The sequence below is a fragment of the Dicentrarchus labrax genome, unplaced genomic scaffold (genome assembly GCF_905237075.1).
Source record: "Dicentrarchus labrax unplaced genomic scaffold, dlabrax2021, whole genome shotgun sequence".
Taxonomy (NCBI): domain Eukaryota; kingdom Metazoa; phylum Chordata; class Actinopteri; family Moronidae; genus Dicentrarchus; species Dicentrarchus labrax.
Window position 1 is genome coordinate 21,315,475 of NW_026136707.1, and position 13,644 is coordinate 21,329,118.

General features: G+C 44.2%; 1 protein-coding gene across 2 annotated transcripts in view; it reads right to left on the reverse strand.

The window, feature by feature from the left end:
• The window catches only part of rspo2 (R-spondin 2), a 63,569-nt gene that overhangs the window by 12,486 nt on the left and 37,439 nt on the right, over positions 1-13,644 (reverse strand). For both annotated transcript variants that reach the window (XM_051405723.1, XM_051405721.1), the window contains exons 4-5: positions 11,275-11,418; positions 10,792-10,980 (exon numbers count right to left, since the gene is read on the reverse strand). In XM_051405723.1, the coding sequence (XP_051261683.1) occupies positions 10,792-10,980; positions 11,275-11,418 (333 nt within the window). The remainder of the gene's footprint in view (positions 1-10,791; positions 10,981-11,274; positions 11,419-13,644) is intronic.

The window sequence follows — 13,644 nt, forward strand, 5'->3', positions numbered from 1 at the left end:
GAGGAAATTGTCCAGCATGATTCCCTCTTTGAATCTCATTTCTGCGCAAGTCCTTTTATCCCTGCTTCTCTCTACTGGGAAACCCCAGGAGGAAATCCCTCACATGTTTGGACATGGAGCACAACTGTCCCAAAACAGGACCAGACCCTAACGAGTGGGGAGCCAAGCTAAGTCAGACGGGCTTAGACACTAAAACAGAGACAGGGGCCATCAGGATCATGCCGCAATCCCCGTGCAATGGCCAGTGATGAGGGAATCAAGGCTGGCTGGCGCTTTTTGTTTTCTTTGATTGTTCAACTAACTCTCGAAGGGCACTGTTGTTCAGTCTCCTCTGATGATCCAACAGACTGCACATATTTTTTGACAAAAATAGTTCATTAGTTCACAGCGGAAGAAAGGGGCGGTTGGGGGTGTGTGTTTGATGTGTTCGCAAAGCTCCTGTTGCACAGGGAGAGAGGTAAAGCCAATTCAGGAAGGGCTTGATCCTCTCTAAGGCCTGTGCTGCATCAAACACTTGTCAAACACCAGGCAGACAGACAGCTGAGTGGCTCTGACAGATCTGATCACAGACGCGGGCAATAAGAGTCACCGCCGCTCAGTTCCTCTGTCCAGGCACTGCTCTCCCACTCTTGTCAATAATCCACCTTCAACTCACTAAAACACAAACAGAGGGCTTTAAGGCATATGGCAGACATTTTCTTGTTGTTTTTAGCTGTGTATGATTACAGTGCAATTTCAACGGTCATTTCAGGGTCTCACCTCGCCAAGGAGAGGTTTGTGTACTCCAGAAGGCAGCAGCATCTGTCAGAGATGCAGCCGGGGAAGGAGAAAGGAATCAAATCAAAGGGAGACTTAAGCTCCCACTAATCTGAAAGAAATGTCCCAAGGCCTATCGGGATCACGTTCTTGAACCTTGCCACCCAGTGGGAAGGAGCATTTATGTTTGAAGAGATTTGATATGGTACCTGGAATGGGTTGAGTTTCATTACACCAACTCCTCAATCATGTCTTGAGATTTTCCTTGGAGAGCCATCATGTCATATCCTCTGACAAGGCAATATAATGTGTATTTCTCGCATGACTCAAACCATCTTAAAGTTCATTTTGAATATGATGCATACAACTAAACGACATGGGTAAAATACAAATGTGAGCGTGCAAAATTCAGAAGGGGTCACCTATCCCAGAAAATGTTCATATTTGCAAGGAAGTTATTTTATGGTGCATAACTATAATTTTGCACAAAGCAGCATTTTTATCATTTAATGTATTGTTGAGAACATATAATAATGTCAACATAATGTGTCATATATAAATTATAAAATTATATTACTATTATTATTTCCCATTTTAAATTCAGTTGAAATGTTTAACACCTACATTTGGCTGCAAACCAACTACCTGCATTACATTTCTCCATCTCTTTATATTACATTTCTTCATTTTTTTATTTTTAAGTTTTAAATATTAATGAATGTTTTCTAGAGGGAAAATTTGCAAATTTGTGACCTGACCATACAGTGGATGAGGGCTACTTTAAAGCTGCTACAATGAATGTTTCTATATTAGTGATGGAAGAATTATCACCTGATCATTTTTGGTTTTACAATGTACAACTTTATTGTTCTGGTTCACTCTCACCACTCTCAGTATCATCAGCAGCACCAATCAGTTGTTTTCAGCAAAAAAACAAAAAAGCTCCTATAAGCTGTATGCTACCAGCACCAAACTGGTGAACACAGCAGAGCATTTAGCAGCTAAAGCTTTTTTTTTTCAGGAGTTGGTGCCATAGCAACTTTACATGGTTATAATATGTCAATGTAGTGTTTACAGTAATGTTAGTTACAGACCAGTGACTTTTGTTTCACAGATAAGCAATTTATATCTACAGACGGGCTTGTGTCTTAGCTGGCTGGTGCTTGAGAGAACCTGTTAAGGTCACTAACGTGTGCTTGTATTTGCTCTGTTAAACTAAAATTGCTAGCCTGTGACATCACCTTTTCGTGCTGATGGGAGTGTAGCGCTCTACAACTTTGCTAAGTTGGCCCTGGCCTCTACTTATCACTATAATGGCTGTGCTTTTTGTCTGCACCCCCCCTGTATTTGTCACTGTTAGCTCACACACACAGAAAAACACCCAGGCACAGAGACGTACACACCGCCAAAGCCCGGCAGGCCTATACTTGCTGCTTTGTTGTGTCTGCATGTCTGTACACTGGGTCCACGCTCATGGACATGAGTGGCCACAGCCTCTCTCTTAATCACTAGCTGTAATTAAAAGCTGTGATGTCTCTATAAAGACACCCGGCAGAGATGGAGAAAGAGAGGGAAAGAGGGTAGAAAGAGGAGGAGAGGAGTGGAGTGGAGAGAAGAGGGGCTTCTGGTGGCTGAGCCAGTGCAACTGTGTACCAGATGTTTTCAGGCTCCCCCGTTCGGCTCCTCGCCTTCCTTCTTTCTCCTCAGCCAGACCACTGGAGAGGGAGAACTCTAGTGCACGCAGCGCCGCCTCGAACAATGTGCGCCACGCGAACACATCCTCCCTGGTGGCATGCACGTTGTTCCTCAGACGGCCCCGCACTGTGGCATGTGATACATGAGTGTGAGACAGTGTCATTCGAGTGCGAGACAGGAAAAGAGAATGGAAACAGGGACGAGGAAAAGAGTAGATAATGTGGTGACTTGTTCTGCCTGTGAGGTCTGTTTTATTGTTTGTCGGTGTCTATTACGCGCGTCTCACGCTCTGCCTGCGTGAATTTGTGTGTCTGTAAGTGTGTGTGTATGCATCCTCATCTGCCTGGTGTGGTGTAAATGTGGAGATGAAAGCGTTCGCGGCCCACAGGAGAGCTGGCAGCGGTGCCGGACTGGAGGTCTGGCAGACAGAGAGAGGAGGTGCAGGGATGCAGTACGATCAAACAGATCCCACTCTGACCAGCTCGGGTTATCTAAAGATGAGGTGAGAAACCCTACTTCAGCATAAGGTCAGACTAACATAGGCACATGTTATTTTTTGACTGCACCGAAGAAGAAACAGATGATATTTTGTGCCTGTATTTGATCAATTTCACCATTCCAAAAATTTCCAATAAAGTACAAAATTCAATGTTTTCCTAGAATTGTACGCCTGTCAGGGTGGAAGAGCCTCTAAAACTACATTTGGACCATCATAGCGCACTCCAAATCCACACTAATGAATTATTTTAAAGCAGGGTGAGCAGGTTTCATTGCAGGTTTTACGGATTGCCACCCCAGAAGCTGTCCTGTAAAATCCTTTAACACCTCACTATATCGATTTCTCTGGTCAGTGCTCTGATATAAAACAAGGAGAAATTCACCAACGATGGTGAGAAGCAAACCTCCGCCATATTACAAGTGGACATCTCCTGCTGATAGTCAAGAGATATTTTATAAAAGACCAAAAGCGCTCAGTATATGAGTTGAACCCTACTTCAAAGATCTCATCACAAGCTGTTGCCATCCATCCCTGTAAAGACACAGACCGTGTCTCGACTGCTGTAAAAAATCACAGGGTGTAACAGCACAAACTACCCATCAAGGGAGCGTTCGCTGAAGGTGAGCTTTACAGCCCCGACCGTGTCATGGGCAATATCAGCCCATATACTGCTCAGCGGGGGGAAATAGCTCCCGTTTGCGGAGCATGAGAACATGAAAACATTCCACTTCTGTACAGTATCTCCCCCTTCTCCTCCTCCTCCTTCTTTCCCCCTCCAGTTTGCTGCCACTTTGTTTGTTTGTGTATGTCTGTTTATTATGGGGCTGTTGATGTCGGGCCCATATGCCTCATTTCCTCTGCCAGAAGACGACAACGGAAGCCTTGCACCAACGCGGTGTTCCTTCTCTTTGCCAAAGTCACACTGAACTATATGTGCATGGGTATCCAGGTTGTCAAGCTTACAAATGATCCATTTAGGTCATGATTTTATAAAAGCATCCAGGTTGTAGTAACGGCGAGTATAAGCATCAACCTTTGGTGATGTTTTGGCTGTAGATATCGATTCAGTGTATTCTACAAAGATATCAACATCCGCTGGCCTGGATTTATTGGACTAGCATTACTACCAGTGCACACTTCACAATAAAGTGAGTCAAACAAATAAGCAGAGTTCTGTATCTAATGTGTGTACATGAGTCTACAAAAGGCAGTTCAGCAAAACCACAACTCAACTAGGCCAAAGGAGTGTGAAAAAAAAACCCCTTCACTTGCACCCCTCCTCTTTCTTCCTGCTTGGAAAAGACCAGATGACAATAATGCGGAGTATGGAGCCCCAGTGAGCACTGCTGACCCCTCCTCTTCCACTTCCCTCCTTCCATCCCTCCACCCCCTGGTCTTTGAAAGGCCTCCACATGTTTATGGCTCATGCCTGTGGTATGACGATGGATTCTCCATATAAAAGCCAGCAGGATCATGGGGTGTTTCAAATATTGCTCTCTGAAGACAGTTGCTGACAAAATGACAGCAGCCATATTTATTTTGGTCAGAGAGCAGGGGCACTTAGTGGGAAGTTAATCAGAGACCCCCGCTCCTCCTCCATTCAGCTTCCAGCATCGTCCTCTCCCCCCCAATAAGGAATGTACCAAGGGCAGAGAAGTCTCAGAGGCTACTGGTAATGACTTTCTACTCCGATGGAAGATTTAACACTGCTAAACTGCACAAGAGGCAGAAAAATAAACCCAAAAGTTTGGTTTGAGAACATCAGCATAAAGCAAGTGTTGATTGCCTGTCCAGACATGAGCCTAGATAATCAATTTTCATCTGGTTAGGAGGAGATATGAAACATAAGCGCAGAGACGGGAGGAAAAAAAGAATAATCTATGGCAGAGAGTTGCAAATATGGAATAGTTGAAACAGAACTTGTGTTAATTTGTGACTGTGACCACAGCGGTGACCATAACTGCCATTGGCATTGGGATGTTGGAGACCTGGCCAAGTCAATGACAGGTTGATGTGTCTTTCCTCTTCACCCATACGCTTATTCACTACAGCGCAGAGCAAAGCTTCCAAAATACTCTCTGTCATCTTAGCTTTACAGTTTCAAAGTCGTGTGTAGAGCATGAGGTATCCATCATTATGTTTCTGTATGCAACTGAGCTTTTTTTGTCTTCACAACCAGATTTTGGCAGCATTTAATTAAATAAATGAATGATGCAAGGCTGTCCGTGCTGTCCAAAGGAGGCAGGGTACTTCTGAGGCCTTCTCACCAGCTACTGTGTCAGCCCCTATGGAGCGGCCTTATTAAATGAAGATTAAGCCGTGGCTCCCCCAGTCACAACAGGCTGCGGTGTGAGGCACACATAATCACTATGACAGGGCGGCTGCCAATTAGTGCCCTCCTTCTGTCCTGGGAAAATGCTCCTCACTCTGCTCCCGCTGGCGGGAAGAAGTGATCCAGATTGTCCGTGATATTACCCGGGCCAGAGATCGCCGTTAATCACCACCCGTCATTCCACTGTGGCAGAAATCAGAGTAGGACTTGTCATCTGTGCACCAGCTCTCGCTTCCAAAAGTCCTGACTTCCCGTAGAGCACACCCGGGGAACATTAATTGGAATAATGAGATAAGTACATGAAGGAACAGAAGTGCAAACCTCTGTTTTCAAGTACTTTGGGTCGACTTCAGAGGGGTGGCTTGAGCAGATCTCAATTGTTTGGCTTGGACAAACTGCACAATGAGCTCTTCTGCTGAGACAAGAAGAACACGTTCGATTAATTAGCCTCAAGTTAAAAGCGTGCATCTGTTTTAGAAAAAACTTGGCCTGATGGTAGAAGGCTACATCTGACAAAAACACATCCAGAAATGTGTTTGGATGTCGGGTTTCCAAGCCAAACACAGGCCAGACTCAGATGTGATCATGCTGAGTGCGTAACTAAAATGCTCAGAAGTGAATGGCATCTTTCGCCAGAGCTTAAACCTCTTGGCTCAGCAAGTATAAACACCAAAATTGTGTGTCACACGCTCATTCGCATGCACGCGCATTAACTGCTTTCTCGTACGCAAAGACTGCCAGAAACCGGAATTGTTTGGTGTCTCGAACGTTGGCCGCTACAGACAAGGCGGTTGAGCTTCCTCCAGAGCGGATTTGAGGCAATCACCGTTGCTCTGTGCATCGTTTTACAGGAGCATAGACTCTGGAGCAGATGGTTCGCAGACGGCGAGGACCAGGAGGTCCACAGCACTGTGGATTCACCGCAGAACCAGACTGGCTTCAGACAGAACCTGGCGTAAATCCCACCAGTCAGCCAAATCCTCGTGGGTCTGGTCGATCCTGGGCGGATCTGGGTTCACTTTGGTCCCCTGCACCAGACTGTAGGTGATTGTGGGATAAATTAAACAACTGCCCGCCTCTCTGTCACGTCCAATGGCTTTAAATACAGACAGAAACCTTGAAGGGCCTTTAGATGTCACACTGCGGAGGAGTGATGAGGTGGTAAACTGAGTCTAGTCTGCGTGGGTTTAGCCTCTTCTACACCCCTGCTACAGAACGTGTAACAAAACTTGTTTATCCAAGGTTTCAAGTTGATGGCAGAGGGAATGTGGTAGTTATCACAGTTACAGAATAAACACAAACTGCACACAGAAGTTATGACAGACAGTATTAGTGGTGGCTGGATCCAAGCACTGAAATGACTGATGGGATGGAGGGCTTGGCCTCGGTTGAGCCCTACAGCAGAAAGGGTTTCTCTGGTTACACCCACAGGAGATCAATACTCCCACAAAGGCCTGTAGCTCTCCAAGTACAGGTACATAATCCAAAGGCCAAAGATAATCATTATATTTTCTTTCTTTCATATTCTTCCTCTCTCTGCCTCTTACTGCTTTCCCTTTTTCTTTTTCCATGAGGTCAGCAGGGTGGCTGTGAGTCTTTACAGGCTTGTAGAAGCAGTCATAGAAGCATTTAGAGTGTAAATTGTACAACATTGTTCTGGAAAACCAGGTCTTAAATATGTTTCTATTATCAGTTCCAACATTTGCTATGAAGCTATGAATTTTTACTGTTCTGTAACTTCACATTTAACTTTATTTTGTCTTGGCCCCTTCCTGCACTACAAATGCCCATTTAATTAATCTAATTTTACCTACAAATCAAGCAAGTAGAGCTGCACAAATGTCACTCTGGCTCGCTACCATAAAGACTTTTGGGCCGTCTGAGAATCTGAAAGCCGATTTATAAACCTGTCGGAAATTAGCCCGAATTGCAATGGTGTGTTTGTGTTGGACTTTACTCCCTCTTAAATCTTAAATCAGGGATTACATTAAGAGTGGGTGTTTTGAGAGCTTTAACATTTTAAGTTGTTTACACAACATCTAATGTCACTGACATGGCAGAGGCAGCTGTTGTTCAAAGATTATAGTAGAGTGGGTGGGCAAAAGCGAAAGAAAGGAAACATACACAGATGGGTTGATAGGCAGGGCAGCAGAAAAAAGAAGCAGAGAAAGAGGAATCGGACTTGTCACAGACGTCTGTTTGTAAACCAGTGAATCTGATGACAGGGGTTGCTGGGAAATCTCTGCAGGGAATTCCTTAATGGCATCAATATGGAGCAGCCGGGCGCTGCAGTGTTATCACTCTCCTCACCTTTCCTCTCCTCTCCTCCTGTCAGCTCACAAGACAGAGAGAGGGGGGAACCCAGTCTGTCAATGCTGATAGCGCCTGTGCAGCTATTAATAAAGTCTCTTTATTGTTTATAGCCTGTCCAGTGCACCAGTCCAGGGATCCAGATGATAGAAGTGCATTTTACCGTCTCCAGGGTACAATGCAAGCGCCTGGCACACACGCCAGCCAAGCAGTCACAAGACAATACTTCATTAGTCCTCTAGAGATTATCTAGCACATTTTCCACTGAAGTCTTATGTCAAAATTTATGCACCAAATTTAAACAGCTGGGTGAAAATGGTAGCATTCGATGTTCATCAACATTGCACGGAAGGTTTTCTAATCACTTGATGTTTTCGGAAATAATGTGATTAATAGCAATGGGAACACTTCTTCCAAATAAATAATGCAGTTGTTTAATCTCATTGCCAAAAACAAACAGGTCAAACTATTCAATATGGCTTTAGATGCTTTGAAATAGCATTTCTGAGGAAATCTGTCCACTACAGCCTTCTGCATTGTCATTCACGCAGTTGTCCATTTTGGTTTTTCTTCTCTAGAGAATATTCCCATCTAGTGGAAACCTACCAAATTCCCATTTTATTTTTTCCAAACTTCAAAAGTTTGCTTAAAATTAGCTTGACAGTTGGATGGAAAATCGTGCTTGTGACAGACTACCGTCACATATTTTGTCTATCCGTGTGCTCCACACAACCTTTCACCACCATTTTCAGGGCAAAGTGTGTTATCAGAACACTGCTGTCCTCGCAAACACCGGCTGAGAACAGTAAATTAATCCCAGCAGCGGGAATGATATACGGTGTTTACACTGATCGGCAACTTGTACGGAACACATCAGACACGGTTTACACAACTCGTCATGTTTGCTGTAAAAACGCCTCTCCTCTTGACATTATCTGGGCTTTACTTTCTCTGCTTGTGTGTTTTACAAAGGGATTAGATCTTTGCCGGCACAGAGGGAAAAGAAGAAGATCATTTCTGTTGTCCTTGCGCGGCTCAGCTAAGCCGGGAGACAGGGATCTGTCAATGACGTCCAGTGTAATTTAAATACGTAGATATGTAGAAATGTAAGCCAGGGTGATCAGATAAGCATTTCCATAAATAGGGTATACCTACATGCTGCTTCCTCTGTCTCCGTTTAATCCACAGCATCTTTACCGTCTGCAGTTATATAATCCTATGCTTATCCTAAACATTGGTGTCTGGTGTCCAGTGAGAAGAGCTGATATAAATGTTCATTTTTAGACTGTTCCAAGTGATTGTCAGAAGCACTTCTTATATTTATATTTTCTTCTAAATACAACATCTATACATTGAGGTTATAGTTTTCTAATATCTATTTAAAGATTAAACTAACTATTCTGCATTGTTGTAATGCAAGTTGTACTAGGGACCTATAGCTTGGAAAGTTATTGAAATTTGTATTCATTCAAAGGCCACCTAGCAAGGTATTTCATGATGAACCATATTGCAACCCTTTTTTGAACCTCCACTTCCTAATCACCTGCATTTCAGAGGGAGGCCTTTCCTCCCATTGGACTATGCTTTATTATCAGTCACGGGAAGTGATTATTTTACAATGTCAGTCGGTCGAGCTCCCATGTGACGGCACTGGATCTCCTCCTGTTCGACTTCAGCCGCTTACATTTTTACATTGTATTTATTTGAACTCAAGAGTGTTGCATTTCACTGGCTTTTGCCAAGTGGGGATATTTCACTAGCGGTCGAGGGGCATGGAATTAACAACACATGCCTAAGTCTGAAATTTACCTTTATTAAACGGGCCACCGCAGCACTTCACGAGCCCACAGAGTCCTAAGATGCACACACAGTGACACTTTTACACACAGCTTTTAACAACACAGCTGAGGCCGCTGATCTTCCACAGAGATGTAACTCAGTCATTGGAAAAGGAACTGTACTGAGAGGCTTGCAATGGCAGCATCACCAGGGAACAGTAGCTTTAAGTAAAACGCACATGGGGAGCCTGCTGTCGGTTTCTAAAGGTCGGAAGAAGAATGGTTTTGCTATGTACTCAATTTAGAATTCACAACAACTTCCCATCAGTGACTTCATGCTTAAGATAATTGCCGTCAGTAACTACGCACAACAATGCCAAATTTTAATTAAAGAAGGTCATAAAGTTTCTTGGAAAAGGTCAAGCAGGCACGGTAAAGTCATGAAGAGATGCGTGGGGGTTGGGGAGAATTTCTCTGAAAAACAGGACAGGGCTATAGGAACTTAATGTGCCATGGAATCACAGTTTCCAGCCTAGAGAGCAGCGACTGCCTTGGTAGTGGTGAAATATGAGAAACTACCAGGGTTTATTTCAAGTTTATTTACTCTTTCACCACTTCGCTAAATAATCTTCCCATTCAACACTCCAGGCCAAAAATGGAGAAAAATCCTCGAGGTTTGAATATTTTCCTCTTTCTGTTAAACAATGTTTTTCTTTTTTTGACAGTCTGAATGATATCTGCCACTGTAATTGCTTCCTTATTTGGTGAATTAAATATTTACACTTGGCCTATCCTAATCCAAAGTTTATGAGAAATGTAAAAGTACATTAAGGGAAAAGACATTTATTTTAAAAGCACTGCTAACTGAGGCCATCACCCCAAATGGCATGTTTGGACCGTCTTAGAGAAATGGTTTACTTTTTGCACTATTCACACACAGAGAATTTCCAGATTTGACTTCTCATTTAATGGCCTGACATACATGCTGTGACTACCACAAATATCTCTCAAGCTGGCGGGAGGAAACAGAGACGGCCATTGAGGAAACCTGCAGTTCGTACTTTGAAGAATTCCACTGAGGAGAGGAAGGGAGATGGGGAGAGAGAGGGGGGAAAAATATACCTCAGAAAAAGAGCTGGCTCGAACAAGGCCGCCATGGAAAACTACTGGTATATTATATGCACGGAAACACCACTGTGCACCTCAAAAACGCAGACGGTGAACAAACAAGGCTGAGTGCAAGGTACAAGGGTTACATGAAACAGGTGGAACTCTGAGAGGGGGAAAGATTTCTCTCCATGGGATAAGTGGGCTGTTTTTTTTTACATTCACCAGAGTAGTGAACATGGATGGAGCTGGCACTGACTGACAGAATATCTCTCTCACACACACATCAACATATGGCTGTATAACATTCTTACCTCTCCTGCAGTGCCTCATGGCCATTTTGCACATCCTGGACTCAGCGATGGTGGGACAGGGTATTGTGTCCTTGGGTGGTTTCTTTACAATGTGCCGCGTCCGGGTCTCCAGACCCCACTTGTAGCCACAGGTTTTGTTTCTCCTGGTGCAGGCTCCCCAATCACTCCACTGGCCCACCTCACAGCCCTCTGCAGAGACACACACAAACAGTGATGTGCAGTGAAACCACAGCAGAGTGCAATTTAGAGGCAACCCAAAGACCCCAGGTCAAACTTTAATACAGGGTGAAGGAGCTTTACTGGGATGCTATAACCTCTTTGTGTGTGGTCCCAGTTGAACGTTGAACTTGTGTTTTGGTACAATATAAGCAGGCTAACTGAGAAATGATATAGTACTGTGCAAAGGTAAAGAAAGCTGTAAAAGACAAGGTTGTTTACTCTCTTGAAACTTTTTTTTGTACATATCTGTTGTGTTTCACGTACCTCCACACTCCATGGTCTCCTCCAGCGGGGCAAAGCCCTCGGGGCACTTATCAAAGCAGCGCCCTTTGTGTAGGTAAAAACCTGACTTGCACTTGGTGCAGAAGTCTTTGCTGAAGCAGGACTCACAGTTCTCTATCCTGCACCCTGGAGGAAGAAGGAGAGAAAGAGAAGAGTCATCAGGGTCTGAGCAACCCTCTCATCTGGAGTTGATCGAAAGCTAAGGGGTTTGGGAAAGGGGGTTCTTGAAAGGATTATACTGTCTCTCCCGCAAAAAAAGCTGTCGATGCCCTGTGAATCATTTCTCTGCAGGGCTCAAGTGTATTTCAGAAAACTTGTTTTGCCTGACAGAGATTTTTCTTTCATCTTCATGTTCTTGTTTAGAGTGAGCGAATCAACAGTGTGAAAACACAACAGCAGAGACGGTGAGGAATTATGTCACGCTGACCTCTTTCAACAAATTGTACCGACATCCAACAATCTGAAGACAAACACACAGGCTCACATGTTTTCAACTAATGGCGTGCTGCAGCAGGAAGAATACATCCCATTAGGGCTCTAAATAGTGTCCTTAATATGCTCCTTTATCACTCCGACCTACAGCAATCTGTGTCTCTTCCCATAACTGAGGATTATTGGGAAGCCAGGTTTTTATTAAAATGTGAATGACGGCTCATGATCAAAATGCTGGCCAGCTGTGTGGACCCTTTACGCTTTGGCTATGATCTGAAACAGGGAAGGTGGGTTAGGAAGGGGGACGTGCATTTGCACTAAACAAATGCAGTCAGCAAACGCAACAGCACACTTATCATCCCACGCCACACCCTGCCACTGCGCATGACACACAGTGCCGCGCTTGCAAAGGAGCTTGCAATGTGTCATCAAGCTCTTACTCTGCAAATAGCAAGTCAGGCAGGGCCAAATTACTAGAACCACACCAACAGGGCGACGCACAGGCCCACATGATTAGAAGGAGCCTCCCAGAGCTGTCTAATTTATGACGCTCCTCAGAAGCTCTATGGGGCCTTATTGCCCAATAGGCTTCCAATGTCAAGGAACCACAATCTATAACCTGCAGCCACCGACTCCCACCGCTTGCAGGAGGATTCCCAGGTAGGGTATTATCTGCTCCTCTGATTGCGTCTCGCACGGGGATGCAACCACGCATTAGCACGCGTGCATTTATCGTGCAAACCTGTGTTACTGTGATTTTCCACATGTGAGAGCAACAGAGGCTAAGGGCTGCTCTTTTATCTGTGACCCTTGCAGGGCCCGGGGAAGGGAAGGTTCTCACAATCACACCCCTTAATTACACCATCTCCAGCTAACCATCAGGCCTCCTCCTCGACATTCCTCCAAAACGAGGGGGTCCCTCCCCGCTTTACTTTGAACCCTAAAGTATGGCCTCTGCCCACTCACTCTGGTCTCACGCTTTCCCGACCAGTCTAAACAAACCATGGACACACACAGAAATGCACAAACACACACATACCAATCAGATACGGCTGGAGATAGACCCACTCTGCAATGAAGCTGTACTCTACATTCTGAAAAATGTAGACACACTAATCATAAATCACTGATCTCTTTGGTAATTTCCTGTGTTCTCATTTTTATGTTATTAATTTAATCATCTGATATTATTTAGCTTATCTGGGTATTACCTTGCTTTGCTTTTTATCTTATATCTCAACATATGTCTTGGATCTATGGAGTTATGCAGTGCTGTAGAGATTTTGGTGTGGAATGTGTGTCCAAGGGAAGTATAAATGCATTTTATGCAATATGCGATGCTTTTTTCAGCTCTCTGCCGCTCATCTACTTATTTTTGGGTGAATCAGTCAGGCTTGGGTTTGATATAAGACAAGCCACAAGGAACAGGCTAATAAATCACAGAGCTAATTGGAAAGCACAAAGCTGTCTTTTACCCTTCACACTTCCCAGGCCTGTCATCACCTGAGAGACTTTTAGCTCCCAAACGAAAAAAACTAAAAAGTAAAAGAGTAAGAGGGGGAACAAGAACATCTGGCAGTACTCTCAAGCACTATGATTGTTGTGCAATCCTTAGTTATTGACAGTAAATACGAGCAACACAGATGTGCGAAATACTGTATCCTTGCAGCAGCAGTAGCACTTGACAAGGTTCTTGATTGAAATATTGCGTTTGGTTTCAGTTTCAGATGTGGTAAGGCAATGGCGCAAATGCTCGGAAATCTTGTTTTCTAAATAGAAGATAAGTAATAAGGTCACAGAGAGATGGATGAGGTGGATGACACATCAATGCGGCTCCATGGGAGTTAGAATGCAGGAAGGAAAAGCTGGAGGGTCAAGGGTCATCAGAAAACGAGGTGGAGATCACCATGACAGACATTT